We start from the raw sequence: 19,825 nt of genomic DNA, 5'->3' as shown, positions 1-19,825 counted from the left end.
GATTTTCTACCAGGAAATTAAGAGTGAAAGAAACCAGATTTTAAAAAGCATCGAAGTGTAAAAGAGTGGTTGTAAGGGGCTGCGGGGGAGGAGCATGGAGAGTTGTTGTTTAATGGGGACAGAGTTTCAGTGTGACAAGATGAGAAGAGTTACAGGGATGGATGGTGGGGATGGCCGCACAACAGTGTGAATGTACTTAATGCCCCTCAGCTATACACTAAACAATGGTGAAGGTGGTAAATTTTGTTATGTGTGTGTCACCACAATAAAAAAAAAAAAAAAGAAAGCATCCAAGTGGTTGGATTTACAGATCCTTTGCATGGGGTTTAGCTTCACTGTTGGAGAGTGGGTTGACTTGTCGTTTGCTCACTGTGATGGTTAATTTTATGGGGCAACTCACCGAGGCTCTCGTGCCCACTTGTTTGGTCAAACACCAGTCTAAGGGTGCCTGGGCGGCTCAGTCAGTTAAGCATCTGCCTTTGGCTCAGGTCATGATCCAGAGTCCTGGGATCCAGCCCCATGTCGGGCTCCCTGCTTGGCGGGGAGTCTGCTTCTCCCTCTGCCTTTGCTCTCCTCCTCGCTCACACGCTCTCTCAAATAAATAAATAAAACCTTAAAAAAAAAAAAACAACCCACTAGTCTAGATGTTGCTGCAAAGGTACTTTTTAGATGTGAGTAACATTTATAACCAGTAGACTTTGAATAAAGCAGATTGCCCTCCATAATATGGGTGGGACTCATCTAACCGTTGAAGGCCTTAAAAGCAAAACTGAGGATTCCCAAAGAAGAATAAATTCTGCCTCCACATTGCCTTGGGACTCAAGACTGCAACATTAGCTCTTGCCCGAATTGCTAGACTACCACCCTGCCCTGCAGACTTTAGACTTGTCTACCCGCCCCCCCCAAGTTGTGTGAGTCAGTTCCAGAAGGTCTCTCTGTGTCTGTCTCTGTAGATCTACGCCACCCCCCCCCACACGCACGCACACATGCGCACACACATACCCACACCCTATTGCTCTATTGGTTCTGTTTGTCTGGAAAACCCTGACCCATACACTCACCTGGAACCAGTTGGGGATGGAGGTGCCCAGATTCCTCCCTGAGGGGAGACAGGGGAAGTACCCCTCCCAGGTCTGATAAGCACTTCATTTCCTCTCCTACTCTGCTTCCCTGGCTTCTCGCTGGGAATCAGCCCTCCTAGGGTCTGTGCCCTCTTCCTCCAACCTACGTGCCCTTCTCTGGTGCCCCTGCCCTGGGCCTATGGGTCTGGCCTACCCTTTGGCTCTCTGGGTGAAAGGGTGTCTTTCTAATGAGGCCCCAAACATTTTTTGGACCCTGGCCCTAGTCAGGCTTTCAGGAAGCCGCTTACTGACTTTGTAGTGGGTTACACTCTCTGTGTGGCTTCAGTACATGGGGTTTGGCTTGATTCATTTCTCTCTGCTTTCTATCCACTTTTAGCATATCTCCTGGCTGCTTCATGGCTGGTTCTGCCTTTGGGTAAAGCCTTGATTCATTTTCTATTTTCTCTGTCAACATCCATACCTAGGTTCCTAAGGGCTTAACTCTCAGGCGCCAGGTTTCCTTTGTGAAACCTATGAGCATTATTAATTCAGCTTCTTCCCACAGCTAGATAGAGACCCTCATCTCCTCCTGCCTGTAGGTCCTGCTGGACTGCCCATAAAAGAAGGATGGATTAATACTTTCTCTCTCTCATTTATCTATTATAATATCTAAGGAATCCATTATATACATTATCTTATTTAACCCCTTCCAAAACCCTATTTAATATATAGTATCCCCATTTTATAGATTTGAGAACTGATACACAGAGAGGTTATGGAACTTGTCCCAGAACACACAGTATGGGAATAGATTTCAACCCCAGGCAATCTGAATCCAAATCCTGTGCTCTTAGCCAGGGACAGATACAGGAAATTGAGCAAGTAGAAAGGAGTAGGGAATGAGGAATAAAGATAAATAAGACAGAGATATAAAGCAAAGTCCAGGAAGAGGACAAATATTACAGTAACTTGCAGCAGAGGGTCCTGCATGCACATGCGCTGCAGGTGGGCCATGAATTTGGCTCCAAGCTTCTAGCCGCCAAGCACAGGTGGGAGCCTCCTCTGTCTTTCAGCTCACTCGCTGAGCAGAGGGTCTGATAGCTCCCAGTGTCATCGTGATCAAGCACAGGTTACCAGCAGCATCCACTTCCCTAAGTCCTCTCGAGTGCCTTATCATGCAGGGTTTTCCTCAAATTGAGGGTCCCAGCTCTCTGAGCATCCTACTGCTGCAGTTTGGCAAAATATTTTGCACTTGTAGTAAAAATGATATGTAATTCCCACTAAGAAAAGGGATGAGTCTTCCTCTCTTAGAATTATGATTTGGTATTGACGTGAGATTGTAAATTCTGAGAAAATTGCAACTTTAAGACTTAGCTTTCTTTCCCCCTTTATATGCCCAACAGCGCCTAATCTAGTGTCCTGCTCACCGCAAATGATGAATACATGAGGACTGTGTTGAACAAATATGAATGTTAGCGGAGGCTGATGAGTGCTCCCGCAACACCTGCTTGTTACAAGAGGGAGGACCCATTTCCGGGGAAGACCTCCAGGTCTTAAATGGCCTAGAGCTAATGAGAGGCTAATGAGTGTAGTGCGTGGAAAGAGCATGCAATTGGAACTCTGCCGTAGCTGTGTGACCTTCAGCAAATCCCTTAACCTCTCTGAGCCTCGGACTATAAAAATGGAACATGCCAATCATATGAGAGGATGTTCTTTCTAGTGCCTGGAATATGGTAGGTGGTCCACAAAATTTATGCACTCAATCGGTCATTCTTTCAGAACATTCTTATTGGCCTCTGTCCCCCCGCAGGATTCACCGTGCTCTGTCCTGGGACTACAATGGTGAACAGAACAGACCGGGCTCTGGTAGATTCCCTCCTCCCCTGTCTCTTCCTTCCCTGAGGATGGTAGTTCCTGCAGCAGACATTTAATAATAGAGCTGCCTCGGGGCACCTGGGTGGCTCAGTCAGTTAAGCGTTGGACTCTTGATTTTGGCTCAGGGGTGGTGGGCTCCAGTCCCCCACCTCCCCCCACCCCACCCGGTGTTGGGCTCTTTGCTCAGCTGGGAGTCTGCTTGAGATCCTCTCTCTCTCCCTCTCCCTTTGCCCCTCCCCTTGCTCACACACTCTCTCTCAAAATAAATAAATCTTAAAAAAAATGATAGAGCTGTCTCCAGTCCAAGTCTGAGGGAACAGACGGGGAGTGGCAAGAAGATTGGGGAGCCCACATCGAGAAAGGTTCTCCTCCTCCGTGGAGTCCCTGCGCCGCCGGGCGCCGGGCCCCGGGCCAGCCGACCGCAGGGTTCCCATCGGGCGCTGCCCGAGCCCCGGGCCCCGTCTCATGGGACTGCCCCTGGCCCACACCGCGAGGGGACCCCGGGGCTCAGCAGGGCCGCGGGAAACGATCGCACCTTTCTCACGTGGTGGAGCAGAGCGCTCCAGCGCTCTAGGTCGGGGCTTAAAAGAGAAGCGGGCATGGTTTAGGTTGGTGTGTGCACTCACAGACAAACCCTCCGTGCGGCGGAAACAGCGCGCTGATTATACACCGGCCTCAGCGCTCTGCTCTTCTCCGGGCTCTTCAGGGTGTTGTGCTGGCATTTTCCTCACCCTCAGGACCAGCATTTGCATCTCTCCAGTCTCTCAGGGAACAGTGCGCGCGCGTGCGTGTGTGTGTGTGTGTGTGTGTGTGTGTGTGTGTGTGTGTGTGTCCCACACGCATGCGCAAACATCATAAACTCAGAGGCTGCCAAGTAAGGACTGAAAAATCTTAGCAGGGATTCTCTCTTTGAATCCAGCACAATTCTATAGCCCTAGCACGCACTGCACTCACGAACGTGCACTTTATATGATTTTGTGCTTCGAGTCCCAGGCCCCATTTGTCCATGTCCTGGCGGTCCACGGAAGACTGGGCTGGCCTTGACATGTGCAGGGTCCGTGTCTCCCCCGTCAGACTGGAGGCGCCCTGAAGGCAGGGGCTGTCTCCCCCAGCAGATTGGAGGCCCTCGAAGGGCAAGGCTGCACCTCGTCCTTCAGGAGCCTCTGCTTTTGATGTGGGTGCCAGGCTGTGCGCCCAGAAAACAGCTCTGACCCCATGATCATGAAGGGAGCCTTCAGCAGTCTCCTGGTGCGCAGTTTCCTGAGATGTCAGACTGACAGGTTCTCGAGCTGACCTCATCTGCTCCTTTTACCTGCCGAGAGTGGAGGTGTCACCCAGTCACCCACACACTTGGGGATACAAGAAAGAAAAAGAGAAAAACGGAGGTAAGGAAGAGGGGAGGGGGCGTGGCATCCTCAGGTCGACCAATCAACTCGCTACCTCCCAGGCTCTTTGCCTGGACTCCATGCCCCCCAACTGATCCCCCGCCAGAGCCCCGCCCCCTGCCAGAGCCCCGCCCCGTGCTGGATCTGAGAGCACACAGTATCTGGCATCATTCCCTGATCCCCCCTTTATCCCTTAACTGAAAATCAAAGGAAAACAATAAAAACACCCTTCTCATGGTGTCGCCAAAACATTGCTTTTTCAGAATCCTTGTGCTTTTCACCAACCTAAAAGCTTGATGAGGGCAGGGATCATGCGTTTCTCATTTATTATTCCTGCCCCCTCCCCCAGCACTGCTATGGTAGATGCTTAATGAATGTTTGTATAAACGAATGAATGTGATTTTCAGGAAGGACCAGGGATGGATCTTCTCATGCTCCTGAGACCTCATTCTTCCCTGGCAAAGGGTCTCAGCCCAAAGTATCTGCACTCTGTCTTTTGTTGGAGAAAACCTGTATTCTGGGGTCTTGGGGCTAGGGGGCAGTGTTCACCTATTGGTACAAACTGGAGCAGAGTGTGCGTGTGTGTGTGTGTGTGTGTGTGTGCGTGTGTGTGTGTGTGTGTGTGTGTGTGTGTGTGTTGACGATGATGACTGGACATTAATAAGCTCTGGCTATAGAGAGACTTCTAGAGTCCCTTAAAACCACTTAGCTCATTTTTCCATAAGCTAACCTGCTTCTTAAACATGCCCGTGAAATGTTATTCTGCATATGTGCCGCTGAACAACCAGGCTTATCTGAAGATATAAATTTTTTTTTATCCAGTAAACTTTATTTATATATAACAACAGTACAAATTGTGTCCTTGGATTGCAAAATAGGAGTGTTTCATATTTACAATAGGTACACAATAATATATTAGAATAACCAAAAAAACCCCATTCTATTGGAACATTTTAAATACTTGGTTTTCTTACAGTTTTTATTCCACAACACCTGTAAAAACAACAAAACCAGACAACTATCATAGTATTTTCTTAAAAATATATATAATACAGATTCCAGTGTGTCAAGAAGAGTGGGTTTGGGAAGGAGAAGTTGGGGGGAAATGCAGGTGGGCTCAGGTCCCTAGTTTCATGGTATAAAGAGCTTGCCCCGTGTTCCCCAACACACTTGCTAATGGGGGACCATGTTCCATTATGTTCTCCACCTGTAATGTCAACATGGCAAATATAGCCAAAGTCAGGGCCTTGACTGAAATCCAAAGGTGCCTCCCGTCTTCCTTGAGGCTAGACAGGAGGAGCAGGCTGCACAGCAGAAAAGATAGAGCCCAGTCTGAAGGTGCAGCCCTGTTACAGTGAGGAGGAGATAGGGCTGTCCACCAGAGGCCAAGAATCTCCAGTCTGCTTATTGGGCTGAGGCCTTGTTTGACAAGCAGTGGTCTTGATCAATCAACTCCCAGGATGTCCCTGATACCAAGAGTGAAACTTACCTTTCATTCATGGTGTCACTGAGCCCTGGGTGCTAAAACTTCCCTCTTTGGGAAAACCAGCAGAAGGCAAGAGATGGGGAAGAGAGACTTTGGAGTTATGAAGAGGATGCCGCCACTTTCTTCAAGCTTGTTCCTGAGACAAGGCATCGAAAGCCCTGAACTTCACCTCCCAAGTCTCCCTGTGGGATCTGCTTCCACAGCCCTATAACTATGAGGCTGTTTTGCATTTTCTGATCACCCCCTAGCCCCTGCCCCAAGAGTCTCAAGTCTTTCCTGTCAGTAGCCAGGCCTCAGGAGCCTCAGATGCAACAGTGTGGCTGGGAAAAAAAACGGTCTCCCCCAGGCCAGCTGCCGGCCCAGTGTTTACCTGCTGCAGGTTAATGGGGGCTTGTGTGGCAACTGGGATGCACCTGGAGATTTTGCAGCCAGAGGCTTTCACATAGTCTCTCTTTGTTCTACCCAGATCGTTTTTTAGTCCAACACATCCATCCATTGCTTCTGCTTCATGCTCAGCAGGGCCAGAGGCCTTGACTGCTATTTCTTGTCCTCATTTGGTGGAAATGAAGGAAGGTCAGGAGCTCAAGCAGCAGGGGACGTACTACCAGAAGAGACAGCAGCCGTGGAAGTGAGAGAGGCTCTCACTACCGAAGGAATGTCCCCAGAATAAGGTAAGGCAGCTGGGTTGGTCGGCTTTCTTCCTTCTTCTGGCCCCCTTTCTGCAAAATTCATGCCCTCTGCAGGTGGTGGGGAGAACTGTGCCTACAAGGTTGGTGGCAGGGACCAGTAGCCTGGAGAATGTGAATTTGCTAGAAGAAGGTCCTTCTTGGTCTTGTTGATTGCTGTTTCTCAGCATCCCAAACAGTCCCTAGCAGACAGCTGTGGTGTATGAAGACTCTTTGAATGGAGGAATGGAGGAAACAGTCCCTGCCCTTGAGTGAGGCTAACAGCTGATCCACACTTTGAATGACTAAACTCTGCAAGGAAGGGGAGCTCTTTGCAGTGGTGGATCAGAAATTATTTGAGAGATGCACTGTGGGGAGAGGGAGGAGGGCATGTACATGATCCCCGACCCCGTGCTGAGAGCAGAGGTGGTAGCAGGCCAGTTGGAGGGATCTGCTCCATCAAGATGGACATCTTGTCCATCTTTGTCTTGTCCAGTAGCACCTTCTGTCTTGCCAAGCACATTTCTGGGGTCCTTTTCCAGCGAACTGTCTCTTGTGCAGATTAATGAAACAAATGAAGCTGGACTGATTTTTGAGAGACACTTCCCTTCATGTCTCCCTTCAAGATGGTAGGGCTTCATGGGGGGTAGGGGCTGTGACTTTTTCCTTACACGAGGTCAAAATATCTTCAAATTGGATAATAGTGAGGAGAGAGGCCAAGTGACTCCCTGTTCTCCTCATTCTATAGGCATGAACTCCATTGGTTCTTGATGGCCCAAAGCCAAGAGTTGGTGGAGGAGGGACTGATGGGAAGCTGGAGAGGGGGCAAGGCTCGACAGTCTTTCACCCTCATGGCCTGGCTTGAGTCGCACCGAGTTTTCCTTTCTCTGAACTCCTTCCTCAGAGATGCCCCTGTGCCACCTCCTTTGCCATCCCAACTTGCCCGACATGCTCATGGAATGCCGAGAAATGCGGCCAAACCACTCACTCCAGCTCTGGTTCCTCCCCCCCTCCACTCTCCAGCTGGCCATCCCCCCATCATTCTCTACACTCTCCAGAAACCTTCAAGGAAGCAGCCCCAGAGAAGTGAACAGTCACCCAAAGTAGCTCCTGGGAGACACTTGGGTAGATGCATAGAGGCAAAGGTTGGCAAGATGCTGTCGAAATGTCAAACTTCCTTTTACTTCTTGGTGGAGCAAAACCCTGGATGCTGGTCTGCACAGTGGTGTGATCAGAAAACCTTCGTTCGGAGCTCGGAAGTCATGTGAGAATGGGCTGGGATTTTTCTGTGGCACCAAGGCCCCCACTCACATTCCTCTTGCACAAATCTTCTCTCCTTTCATTGCCATTAATCACAGGCTCCGAGCTGATAAACTTTGGGTGCTACGGAGAGCAAACACTTTGGCTTAGTGCGGAAGGCCAGTCATTAGTATTTCTTTCAGGCTATTAATAGGGCCCAGAGAAACTTTAGCAGAAGTGGATTATCAGAAGAAAGTGGCCTTGGCATGGCTGGTTGTGAATTATAATGAAAAGAGCGAGTTTCCTGAGTATTTTGCTGAATGCTTTTCTCTTTCCCTTTGTCAGCAGCATTCAGGCGAGAAACTGGAGCTGAAGAGACCAGGCGATGTCTGCTGTGTGGTTAGCACAGCGATCCAGAGCCACACGCCAGGGATGGAAGCCAGCCCTCAGAGCTCCCCCTCCCCCAGCCCTTTCCTGGGAATCCAGTGTGGTCAGCAGAGCCTTTGGAAATTGGAATTGTTTGGAGGTAAATCAGAGCACAGAGAAGCTGGGGCGCAGAGTTAATTACAGAGGCAGTGACCCTGGTCTGGTCTCTCTGGGGCTGGCTGGTCCAGTTTCCCAGCACTGCAGCCCTTTGAAAAGTAGGAGGGGGGGGGAGGATGGTCCTCTCCTGCCTTTCCCCTTCCCACCCCTTTGCCTTTCTCTGGCCTGCCTTCTCCCTCCCTCTGATGCTGCTTACAGAGAAGGTGGAGCTGCCTGCTTGGATCCTTGCCAGTGTGGGAGGCCTGGAAACTCTGAAGGCTGTCCCGGTCACCAAGGTCTTGCCATCAACAGAGCCACCTTCCTCTGGATGACTCCCACTGGCTTTCATGGGGCCTCTAGACCCAGGGTGTGGAGCTTTGGTCTCTTTGTTTAGAAACTACACTCAGGAGAGTTGATCACCCAATGGTTTTAGGTGTCAGCAGAAGAGAGAGAGAACGAAATAAGCCCAGTGAGAAGCCACCCACTTGTCCTTCAAACTCACAAGGACGTGGGAGGCAGAAAGAGAGGCAGGAGACAGTAACGTGGGGATGCTATAGTCATTTCTACTGAGGCAAGTGCTCAGACGATCAGGAGCTTCCACATATGAGCGGAGGGTTGTCTCCCCTCTGCAGGCACAGGAGAGGGACAGAAAGAAAGCATCACAATAAATACGGCCACTTCTTTAACGTATGCTCTTCAAGTATTGCTTGCTGTAAACAGTGTTTGGTTTTTGCTTTCTCTTTAATTGCAAGAAACCACCGGCAGATTGGAGTGGAACCTAAAGCCAAACACCCACATCCCCAAATCAGCTCCCGAATGGAATCTCCTGGAGTCCTGGGCCACACACTCCAGGCCCTTTTCCCAGGGGGGCCTGGTTTATGACAGTGACTGATGTAAGGCAAAGCTGCCCAGTGTCCTCGGGGAGGCCAGGTGTCTGCTCTGGGAGAGGCCCACTTCTCCCCCACTTCTGACAGTAACTTTAGGGGAACCAAAGGGAAAAGTACCAAAGATCAGCTCCTCATTTCTTGAGGTTTGAGATTAAATAAAAGAAAAACAAAAAACCCAGTAGCAAAAAGCATTGGTACCCTACAGACACAGCTCTCCCCTCCAGAGATGAGAATATACACGTGTGTGGTCCATAAAGCTCCACTGGTCGTCAGCCAGGTTGAGCCCCTCGGTGACTCCACAGTCGGTGCCAAGTTCAGTACTTGCCATGGTCCTTGGGCCGCCGGGATGATTCCAGCTTGTACTGGCCTCTCTTTCTGCGAAGTGTTTGGTGTGAACTTGTGCTCATTCTTCTCCTCCTTCTCATGTTCTTGTAATCTCAAGGGAAAGCAAATGATCGTTTCCCCTCCAATTCCTCTCAGCTTCTCTTTGTAGGCCTTTTCTGGCATTTGGAAATGGGAGTCATTCGAGGAAGACGGGGAGGGCGGGGAGAAGAAATGGGGACGGAAATCAGATTGAAACAGAAGTGGGACGGGATGAACAGGGAGGCTTTTTGTTTTGTTTTATTTCTGGTTTTTTTTTTTTTCCTTTTTCTTAAAAAAAATTAAATAAAGTTCTCATTATTTCCCCAATATACAACAAATGAGTTTTCATGCAAAGCAGCAGTCAGAGGCAGAACTGTTCCCCAGTTCGTGCCTCTCGGCTTGAAGAACCACCTTCCCAGCGCCCCCTGCCTCTCTGGGGTTTGCTGTGGGTGGACGATGCCCACCGTCTGTCCCTGTAGGAGCGGCGCTGATGGGCCGTGGCTGGCGTGGCGGGGAGGGGCCCTCCCCTCTCCCCGGTGTGGGGTCTCAGGGGACAGCAAGCTCTGGGGTCTGATCCCCTTCACTTGTCCTGCCTTCCGAGACTCCAAGTGTGACAGCTTTCCCAGACCCCTCTTCCTGGGAATGTGAGGCTCCGTCTCTCAGCTCTCGATGGACATAGCATTTAGGAGCTGCTCCACCTTGTACGCCAGCCGCTGTCGGCGGGCCTGCTCGTCCTGCTCCAGGGCCCCGATGAGCTGAGGAGCAAAAACAAAGGTGGAGGTAGAGGAAGGAATTTAGGAATTTAGGTAGAGCAAGCCATTGGCCGAATCCTTCATCCCTCTACCTGCCTTTCCGTTCTGCCCTAATGAACACAACCTGAGATGCTATAAATGATTAACTGAATATAGGTATGTATGCACGTGTGTGTGTGTATGTATGTACGTCTACATGTATGCACATACATGTATATATCTTAAAACAATGTGTTTAAGACCGTATTTGGCATATCTGACAAAGTGCTATGTAAATATTAGCTATCATCATCATTCTTATTACTACTAATGCTAAGTTCAAGGACAATGCCAATGCATGCCTTGAGAATTCTCCAGAGCTGTCCTCTGCGCCCTCTGCTCATGTTAGGGCCCACCTGCGTACCTGAAACATGACTGACAGCGTCTGCCCAAGCACAAGGAATAGTCTGATTCATTGTTTAAGAAAGGATGAAATTAATTGTACGACACTTTGAAAGGAACAATTACGTTATGAAAAGTGTTATTTATTGTGTTAACAATGAGTGCAAGACAACGAAATGTGTAAGAAAGCTCTGGATGAATCAGAGAGAAGCTGCCGTCTAAGGGAGTGGTAATGAGTTTTGAGCTCATGGGTTTCTGACTCCATGACTATGTTGTCTGAATTACCCTCTGTTGCTCTTATCGAAGGGCTGAGCCAGGCGTTCTGAGTAACTGCCATCCTGGCTGCGTGTGGCTCTCTGTCCCCTCCCAGGCCTCACCTTACCTCTTCGCTATACTTGCTGACGTAGGAGTAGATCTCATTGAGGGCACTCAGCATATTGAACTCGGCAGCGTGCAGACGGGACTGCTCAGCCAGGTAGGCGTTCATGTCCTGGTCACTGATGGCGGGCAGCTTGGCGATGTCCGCGTAGTATCTGCCGTACAGAGGACAGGCTCCTTAGCGGGGACCCGGTGCCCATTCACCTACAGGACTCTGACCTCAGGCCCCTTGAGAGCACCGGATGTCCCCAGTTGCTCCTGCCTCCCTCTTTCTCTTCTGATGTGACTTCCTCTGGCTCCTTGCCTCAAGCTAAAGGTTGAGGCCTAGAGACTGGTGCTCACTAGGCCAGAATCCATCCAGCTGGGAGCTTCCGCTGTGGGGGCGGGGGCCAGAATGCTTAAAAGCCCAGACTCTGACCAGACTCTGACTGGACTCCTTATCTTCCAATCCCAGCTCTACTACCTGCTGGCTGTGTGACCTCAGGCAAGTTACTTAGCCTCTTTGTATCTCAGTCTCTTCATCAGTAAAATGGGGTTACTTTGCAACCCCGTTTTAATGAGATGATACATAAAAAAATCTTTATCACAGCACTGGTTGCTTAGCATGTGCTCAGTAAAATGTAATCAGAATGATAATGATCTGACCTCCAAGGGCACAAAAGTTTCCCCTTCTCCCCCCCAGCAGGAAGTTTGGATAAAGGGGAAGGATGGAAGCATGAGATCCAAATGTACCACAAACACGGTTGTGGGTTGTGAGTCCTCAGTGAGGCCCTGTGATGGAGCAGACAGATGGTGGTGCGGGCCTGTCCTGGGGAGGGGCTACTGACCTCTCCACCCAGCTCTTGTAGCTGGGGATGTCCTTGGCGTAGAGCAGCTTGTTGGAGGGGGAGTCCTTGCCCAGCCGGTGCTCTGATGTGGAGCAAGAGTCCATGAAGGTCTGGGCCACCACGGACAGGCAGGCGTCCGTGATGCTGCCCTTGTGGATGTCAAACACAAACTGGGGGTTCTTGATCACGTTCACCCAGAAGCGCAGAGGGAGGCTGTAGAAGAAGGCAGAGCAGACCTTGAGGGCCGAACCTCTGCCGCACCCTTAATGTTGTCCACGAATATTCCTCTCCTCCCTCTACAAATAAAACTTCTCTCCCCCAGGGCAAGGGAACGCAATCACTGAGAGCTGCTCCAGCCAGGACAGCGAATTTAGCCTAAGCTGTTCCTGATCCTGGGAAGAAAAGGAGGGGCACCATTGTACCCTAACTGGGTGCTGACCCTGAGCCTTAACCACCGAGGGGTAGCTGTGGGTGTGTTCTGTTCCGTCCTGGCAGCTTTTCCCAAAGGCCTCCATGCCCCCAGGGAAGCCCAAGGACAGAGAACTGCGTGATTTTCTCAGAGCTTCAGACAAAGCCACCAGACTCCTAGAGTCCCTTCGCAGTGCCCATGGCCATTGTGCTGAAGGATGCAGCCAGCAGGCCCAGGCGCTGCCTGGGAGCCCGCACAAAGGGGGCCACCTGTGCTCCCCACCCAGCCTGGCCCCTTGCGCCGCTTCCCAGGGCCGGCCAGGCCTGGTGGGGCTGAGGAGTGGGCCCCCCTGGGGCAGCTCTTTCAGGGCTCTCCCCAGGGCTCTCTCCTCTCTGGGCAGGGGCAGGGGGAGGAGAGGAGGCCATTGTTGGCCTGCTGGGAATGAACTCACTGTAGCTCAGAGTTTTTCCCACCCCAAGAGGAACTGATCAGTCGTCAGGAGTGTTCTTTCTTGCATCTTGGGAATGTGTACAGAGGAGAATGGGTTTTCTCTGCTCCTGTGGCCATGAGGAGGATCAGCCCACTGACTCCCCTTCAGAAGCAGAAGAGCCCGCTGTTTCTGTGCCTTTTCCAACTTGGCCTTCTCCTCCGGCTGCCTTCAGGGCCCTAACTCCTGGGCTCCTCTGTCGAGTGACCTTTGTTCCCCGGCGTGTCCTTCTGGCCTGAGATGGGGGTCCAGAAATCCAGCCTACCTCTCATGTCCCCTTCTTCACCTTCTCTTGAGCCTCAAGGTCCCCAACTTTCCCAAATGTCTCAGTCACGCCAAGTCTTGGGAAGATCCACTTTGCCCACTCCAAATCCTTCCAGGATGATTTCTGCTGATCTTTCAAAGGACCACAGGATCGCTCTTTCCTGCAGAGCTGCCTCGGCTGAGAAGTGACTCATCTCTTCCACCCTCCCGTCCTCCGGCAGCTTTGAGGAGCTTCTAATATTCTTTCCGTGGACATTAGCTATTTGAGGTCTGGATAAGGGGACTCTTCCTGCCGCAACTCCAGGGTAGGGCATTTCTATGACCTGGGCCTATCTGGCAACAGAAGGCAGCGAGATGGGGATGATCCAGAACTTTCTCTTCATCTCCCTGAGATTGCACACTTCCAGCACTGGGCTGGGGAGTCTTCCAAAGCAAAGGAGACAGCCATGGCCCTGCCCCTGGGAATGCAGACGCAAAGCCTGCCCCGGTGAAGTGCGCTGTGGGCTCCTCACCCGCGACCACCAGAATCTTCCCCATTTCACTACCCTGTGATCAAAGCTGCAGACTCCAGAAGGCCAGCAACCACAGCATCTCAAAGAAGAAAGGATTATATGGGTTTGGGTTGGGTTTTTCCAAAGTGTTTTGCTGGTTGCTAGGATTTTTTGATTCCCAAATAACAGCCGGGGCCCATCTGTGTCGGCTCTGTTTTCTGAGGAGATCGTTGACTCCAGACAGCTGTGTGGGCTGCCTGCCCAACCCAAATGCCTGGACCTCCTCTCTCTGGGCTCTTGCCTGGAGGGAGGTTTTTGACTCCGGCTCTGGGCCAGGCCCTGTCTGACCTAAAAGCCAGTCCTCAGCTCGGTCTGTGGTCTAGATCTCAAACCCAGGAGACAAAAGTCGTCTGCTAGGGGCCTGGAGGAGCCCCTTCTCCCACTGCTGTGTGTGACCGCAGGGGTTACCTTAGGGACGAGAGTCATGCCTAAAGGACATATCCCTCCTGCTGCTTCCCGAAACCCATGGCGCCAGGGTCATAACTTGGACTTAAGGAATCAAGGTTGCCATGACATCCTCCTGGTTGGTGGGCTCAAGTCTGTAGCAAGTGCAAGCTCCCTCCCCAGGGGTCTATGTTCTGTTCAGGGCTTCCCCGTCTCAGGAGGAGGTGTCTTCAGCTCTGCCCTGCCCAGAATGCCTGACGCTGCCTGGCTTTGAAGCCCTGCAACTAGCTGTCTCCAGTGTGGCTCCTCGGGTTCCTCCAGCAACCCTTCTTGAGAACCAGAGGTCTCAGAGTCAGGGAGGAAGTGCTGCCTGGGAAAGGCTCTCAATCAGAAAGGGCAGAGCTCAAGCCCGTGTCCTGGTGCCGGCCCTCAGCCAGGCAGGCCCCGCTTGGCGCCCACAGCCCAGGGACCACGTTGGCTCTGCAGAGCATATGTGCGCTGTTTGTTCTAGGAGCCTCAGATTACCCAGCCACCGCGACGAAGGGGCTCCCCCATCCCCCTGGTCCCTGCCGGCCCCACCTCCCACAGCTTGTGGCCTCTCCAGGCTGCAGCTAGGCCCCCTGGGCTCCCCAAGGGGTTACCAGTTGCTTTTCCAGGTGTGCCGCACATCTGTGTCGTGGATGCTGTGTCTGTCTGCCTGCTCATCCAGGAAGTCAAACATGTACTTGATGGCCAGGGGGAGAGCGCTGCCCCGGTGCACCGTGCTGAACAAGGTCTCAAACAAGTCGTCCACGAACTTCTGCAGGGTGCCCTGGGGGAGGGACGGGGTGGGGGGGACAGCGTGAGGGGGAGGGTGGGGGGAGGTGGGGGTGCAGGCAGCAGACGGGCAGACCAGATGGTGCCTTGGACTGATCCTGCCTTGGAAATTTGTCGGCGGCGCCAGGCTGTGCAGACAGCATGGTGGGGGTGGGGAGGGGGCCGTGGGGGTGTCGGGGAGATGGGAGGGACTGAAGAGGCTGCAGATTCCTGGGAAGAACCTCTCCTCCAACCCGCAGCCACATGCCCCACCTATGCCTGTGTCCGCACCAGGCGGGACCGGGCTCAGGGTGTGGGGCAGGAAGACAGTGAGGGCTCCGAGCCCCGGCTGCCCACAGGGACTGGTGGGCGTGTGCTGGGATGACAGCGTGTCTGAAGAACAAGCTGGAGGACCCTGAGCCTCCTGGTGAAGATGTTTGCCATATTTGTGGCCTGGGTGCTGCAGGTGAAGGGTCCAGATCCAAGAATACCCAGGTGCAGCCCCCACCCACAGGGCCCTGGAGGGTCTCTGGGCAGGAACAAGGCTGGGCCTGGGTCCCCCAGGCTACAGGTTCAAGGGACACACCTCTGAAGGTTCGGAACACATCCAGCCTTTTCTGGTGGCTCTGTTGGTCTCTTATTAGCATATTAGGAAAAGCAAAATTTAAGACATATGGTCTGAGGGTGTATTTCTATGTCCCTTTGGGGAGCAAGTCAGAGCTGTAATCTGGATGCCACTGTGGGAGAATTTCAGCAGCATTTTTGTGGGGTCAGTGGGGGAGAGTATTTGAAATCTGACCTCTGCTGGCAAAGATGGGCCATATGATCGCCATGCTTACAGGCATAGTTGTTCTCTGCTCGGGAAGCTGGAAGACAGCTTTAGATCTTAGCTTCCAGCACTGTGGCTACCTCACCTCCATCAGCATTTGGGGGCCGATGGGATGGGGCAGGGAAGGGGGAGCCTTCTCTCCGATTACTGGCAGGACCCGGCCTTTGTGTTTTCTCTCTCACTGTGGCCAGAAAGTGGGTGGAAAAGGCCTCGACGGTGGAGGCCAGCTAACATCAGTAAGAAAACCCCAACATTTTCCTAAAAGGTACAGGGACCCAGAGATGAGAGCAGCTCCTCTGAAGAGTAATGGTGGTCTTGAGGGGTGGGCCAGGGGAAATGATACTATTGCAGTTTTTGCCAAAAGGTAGAGAACAACAGTGGCCTGATCCTCTGGAAAGCCTGCACTGGGACCTGGACCTATTCGTCTGAATGGGCCCCCTTAAAGGACAGACTCCATGACATCCTTATGCTGGGGCGTCGGGGTGGAGGGTGGGCAGGACATACCCCTCTAAGGAGCCCTCCCCAGGCTGGGCAGAGCAGGAGTTACCTTGGTGGCCAGTAGCCGGGTCAAGTAGATCTCAGATACCATCTTGCTGCCCCGGTCACCCTCCTTCTGATCCCCATGGTCATGGTTCTTCACCAGATGCCACACCTTAACCCCACTCTCCAGGTCTGGGGTGATCATGGGGGCTCGGGACCGCAGGCTGTCGGGGCTCCCTGTGTACCTGAAGGAGGCGTCTGAGGAGAAGGGGCAGCGGAGGCTCATAAGACACTGATTTCACCATCCTTGCTTGTAGAATCCTTCTAGAATCTTTGCCTGCCTACTGCACTCACTCAGAATAAACTAGTTTCAGTTGGAAGAGGACCCCTGGGACCTCATATTTGGTGGGTTATTTTGGAATCCTTGGCTGGCACGAGGACAGAGGAGCCTGATGCCTTTTCTTTAAAAAGAAGATTTAGAAATTCTGTGAGCTGGAGAGAGCCTTGAGAATTTGGGAGCCCCCCCCCCACCCCCGATGCTTCCACAGCAAAGAATAATCAATAGGTAAAATGTCAGCTGAATATTTTCATAGGGGCTTTGATGAAAAATCTGGGTGCCGAGAAGCTATAAGCTGTAATGCCCCCTCTTGGGAGTTAACGGGTCCTTCTAACTTGGGGTCTAGGGTATGGACTTGCCTAAGCCATTTTTGGAGTGGCAGGGCCCAGTCCTGGAGGTGTCCTTTAGCTGGACAGCCCAAAGCCTTATTGCAAACACAAAAGCAGAGGACATGGAGCAAGAGAGAGTGAAGCATGGTCACCTCATTGCCCAGCGGGCACTGGGGGCCCTTGCACCCTCAGGGGTGGGTAGGCTAGAATGGCCCATCTACTGCCCCAATTGGGACACTTTTGAGAGTAAAGGGGGACCATTAATAACTCAGCCAGAATAACAGGTAAAAACAGGGACTGGCAAGTAGGAACCCCCATCCACGTGCCTCCCTGATTCCAGGCCCCTCGCACTCCTTCACCAGGTGGGGGCTGTCAAAGGAAGGGCGCGCAAGGCAGCCGCTCCCGCAGCTCTGAGGTCTTGGCTGCTCTGGGAGTGACTGCACTTGGGAGGAGGGGAGGCAAATGATTGATTGGCGGAGGGCAGCTGCAAGGGCTGCTTGCTGTCGCGGGGGGCGGTGAGGCGTCCCTGGGAGGTCACGGAAGCTGCCTCCGAGCTGCCCAGGCTACCTTCCTGGTCCTCACCGTATCTGCCGATGGGTGTCCTCGAGATGCTGGCAGAGGCTGGGATGTTGTAGGAGGACGTCTGTTTGGGGACCAGAGCCACCACCGATCTGTCTGACACCTGAGAAGGGTACCAAAGGTACAGTGTGGGTGAACCAGGAAATTCATCTGTCAAGTACTTCTAGAAGGTAATGACACAGGAATGGGGTAGAGCACAAGGAGTTCAGGAATACTAAAAATAATATGGTTGCTACTCGCCAAGGATGTCCGATGTGGTAGTTACTGGCCGCCTGTGCCGACGGGCGCTTGAAATTCAGTCAGTCTGAATGGAGATACGTTGTCAGTGTCTAAGCTACAACCTACTAACTGTAACACGAACTATTATGCTGTAAACACATAATACACACTGGGTTTCAATGACTTAGCGTGGATAGAATAACACAAACGATCTCATTAATAATTATTCTGTTGATTCCATGTTGAAATGGTAATTATTTTAGAATCAACTAGGTTAAATAAAATACATTGTTAACACTAATTTCATTGGGTTATTTTTACTTTTTAAATGTGGCTAGTAAAACATTTTAAGTTACATGTGTGGCTTGCATGATCTTTCTACTGGACAGCCAGGGCTAGACCCAGCCTCCCTTCAACCCTGTGCATTTGTACGGTTATTCCCATTTTACGGGTGAGGAAACTGAAGCGGAGAGGGGCAAAGCACCGTCTTCCAAGTCACACAGAGACTACACGGTACAATCAGTATTTTTAGCCAGGTCTGTCCAGGCTCCAGGGCGCATGTGCTCCCCATTATATCCTAATTTGGGATTTTATTTCAAGTCATACTGGTCTGAAGCCCATTTTCCCTTTTGGCTTTGATTTCTTTCTGGCCTGGGTCCTATAACGCTCGGGCCACCTTGAGGAGTTTCCCCAACAGAGCAGCTACTCTTGGGGAGTCAGAGGGAAAGATGGCGTGTTTCCCTGTCCTCTGTGAGGCACCCAGGCTCAGCACCCAGGCTGGAGGGAAAGGGCTGATAAATGAGGAGCCATAGTGAAGACATTTGGGGCCATTTTGATATAAGATTACTCTCCATCCAATAAAAACGGAGAATCCCCAGAATTGTGGCGATCCAATTAAACCCCTAACGCAGAGGGAATAAAACAGCTATAATAATGTTATGGGCCATAAAACATTCCTATTAAACCATTTTTTATTTTAACAATTTTTATGAACTTTATAAGTTTGATTTATAGCTGCACCAGTCGTAAAACCATCTTTCTGGGTCTTAAATTGTCAGTCCCTCTCTCCCACCAAAAAAGAATTAAATGTTGGGAAGTCAAACTATAAATGAACATTAGTGCTAACGAGATTCCCTGATAGCCGGTTTTAGCAGTGGTGTTTAATTTTACCCTCCCTATAAATCTGAGGGAGCCCAGGAAGTTTTTTAACATCTCTTTGTTAATTAAGATTATGCAGATTTTCTCCTGTGGGGGCTTCCAGGACCTTTGACTCCAAGGAGGGTCCTGAGGGGGCAGTGCTTTGACTTGGAGGCAGAAAGCTGCAGGGCCCTGGGCTCTTGTGGGCGCGTGGAAGGGGCCCAGGCTGCATCACTCCGCAGCGGGGACGGTGTCCTGGACGGCCAGTGGTCCGCACCATCCCCTCCAGCTCTGGAACTAAGGGGGGATGGGCCTCTCCACCTCTGTCTTTCAGGAACTCTCCTTGCCTAGAAATGATTCTCTGAAAGCCTGGCAGGGGCAGGGGATGATACTCCCAGGAAGAACAGATTACATTCTTCATGTATGGTTTGTCGTCACCTGGAGGATTCATAAGGTGACTCGAATGACCACCGTTCAACCCAATTCCAGGTCTTGTCACTAAATCTCTCTTGTCTTCAGTCCCAGCCTTTCTTTTTCTTGACTGACAGGCAATGCAAATCCACGGTCAGGCTGCCCGGCCGGGTCTGACTTTGGCTCTGCCACTTACTAGCTACGTGACCTCAGCGAAGTCAGTTAACCTCTCTGCGTCTCTGTTGTCTCATTTGTTGATGGGGATAATAATGGCATCTAGGTTTGTCGTGAGGCTCAAAGGAGTCAGGACACAGGAAGGCTGGCAGCAGTGCTGGGACCCGGTGAGCACTCAGTGAGCGCTGATATCGGTGTTGTTATTAGGAGCATCACCGTCATCATCACTGTCCCCCAAAGGGAAGAATAATCCCTGTTGTTCCCTGTCACTCAGGGCTGGCATGTGGGAAGTACCTTGCACTCGGGACAGCTCAGTAAATATTTGAGGAATGAATGAATACATGAATGAGAAATGACATTGGGGAATTGAAAGTGCTCTGTATGATGAGCACTGGAAGAACAGAATATTCCATTCTGATTGGGAGCCTTAGGACGGACAGCCCAGTAACAAGCGTTAGGGCATCACAGACAGAAAAGAAAGGCCTCCCTCCTGCCCTTGAGAAACTTCTGATTCGAAGGCACGATGCTATTCTCTTTTGTGCTTTCTTCTTCGGCTCAAACTGGTTCATTAACAAGTGTTCTCCAGGACGCACTAAGTGCTGTGTGTGGGGGGGGGTGG

General features: G+C 51.5%; 2 protein-coding genes across 2 annotated transcripts in view; one reads left to right on the top strand and one right to left on the bottom strand.

Moving 5' to 3' along the window:
- The window catches only part of CR2 (complement C3d receptor 2), a 436,172-nt gene that overhangs the window by 319,679 nt on the left and 96,668 nt on the right, over positions 1-19,825 (top strand). The window lies entirely within an intron of this gene.
- Positions 5,248-19,825, bottom strand: part of PLXNA2 (plexin A2) — a 210,468-nt gene continuing 195,890 nt past the window's right edge. Inside the window, exons 27-32 of the mRNA XM_081824896.1 lie at positions 17,269-17,368; positions 16,088-16,278; positions 14,558-14,727; positions 11,822-12,034; positions 10,999-11,149; positions 5,248-10,238 (exon numbers count right to left, since the gene is read on the bottom strand). Of these exons, the coding sequence (XP_081681022.1) occupies positions 10,143-10,238; positions 10,999-11,149; positions 11,822-12,034; positions 14,558-14,727; positions 16,088-16,278; positions 17,269-17,368 (921 nt within the window). The 3' untranslated portion in view covers positions 5,248-10,142. The remainder of the gene's footprint in view (positions 10,239-10,998; positions 11,150-11,821; positions 12,035-14,557; positions 14,728-16,087; positions 16,279-17,268; positions 17,369-19,825) is intronic.

The sequence above is a fragment of the Leptonychotes weddellii genome, chromosome 6, assembly GCF_054177405.1.
Source record: "Leptonychotes weddellii isolate Sample4059 chromosome 6, ASM5417740v2, whole genome shotgun sequence".
NCBI classification, from domain to species: Eukaryota; Metazoa; Chordata; class Mammalia; order Carnivora; family Phocidae; genus Leptonychotes; species Leptonychotes weddellii.
Note: the sequence above shows the minus strand (reverse complement) of the source record. Positions and strands in the feature narration are given on the sequence as shown.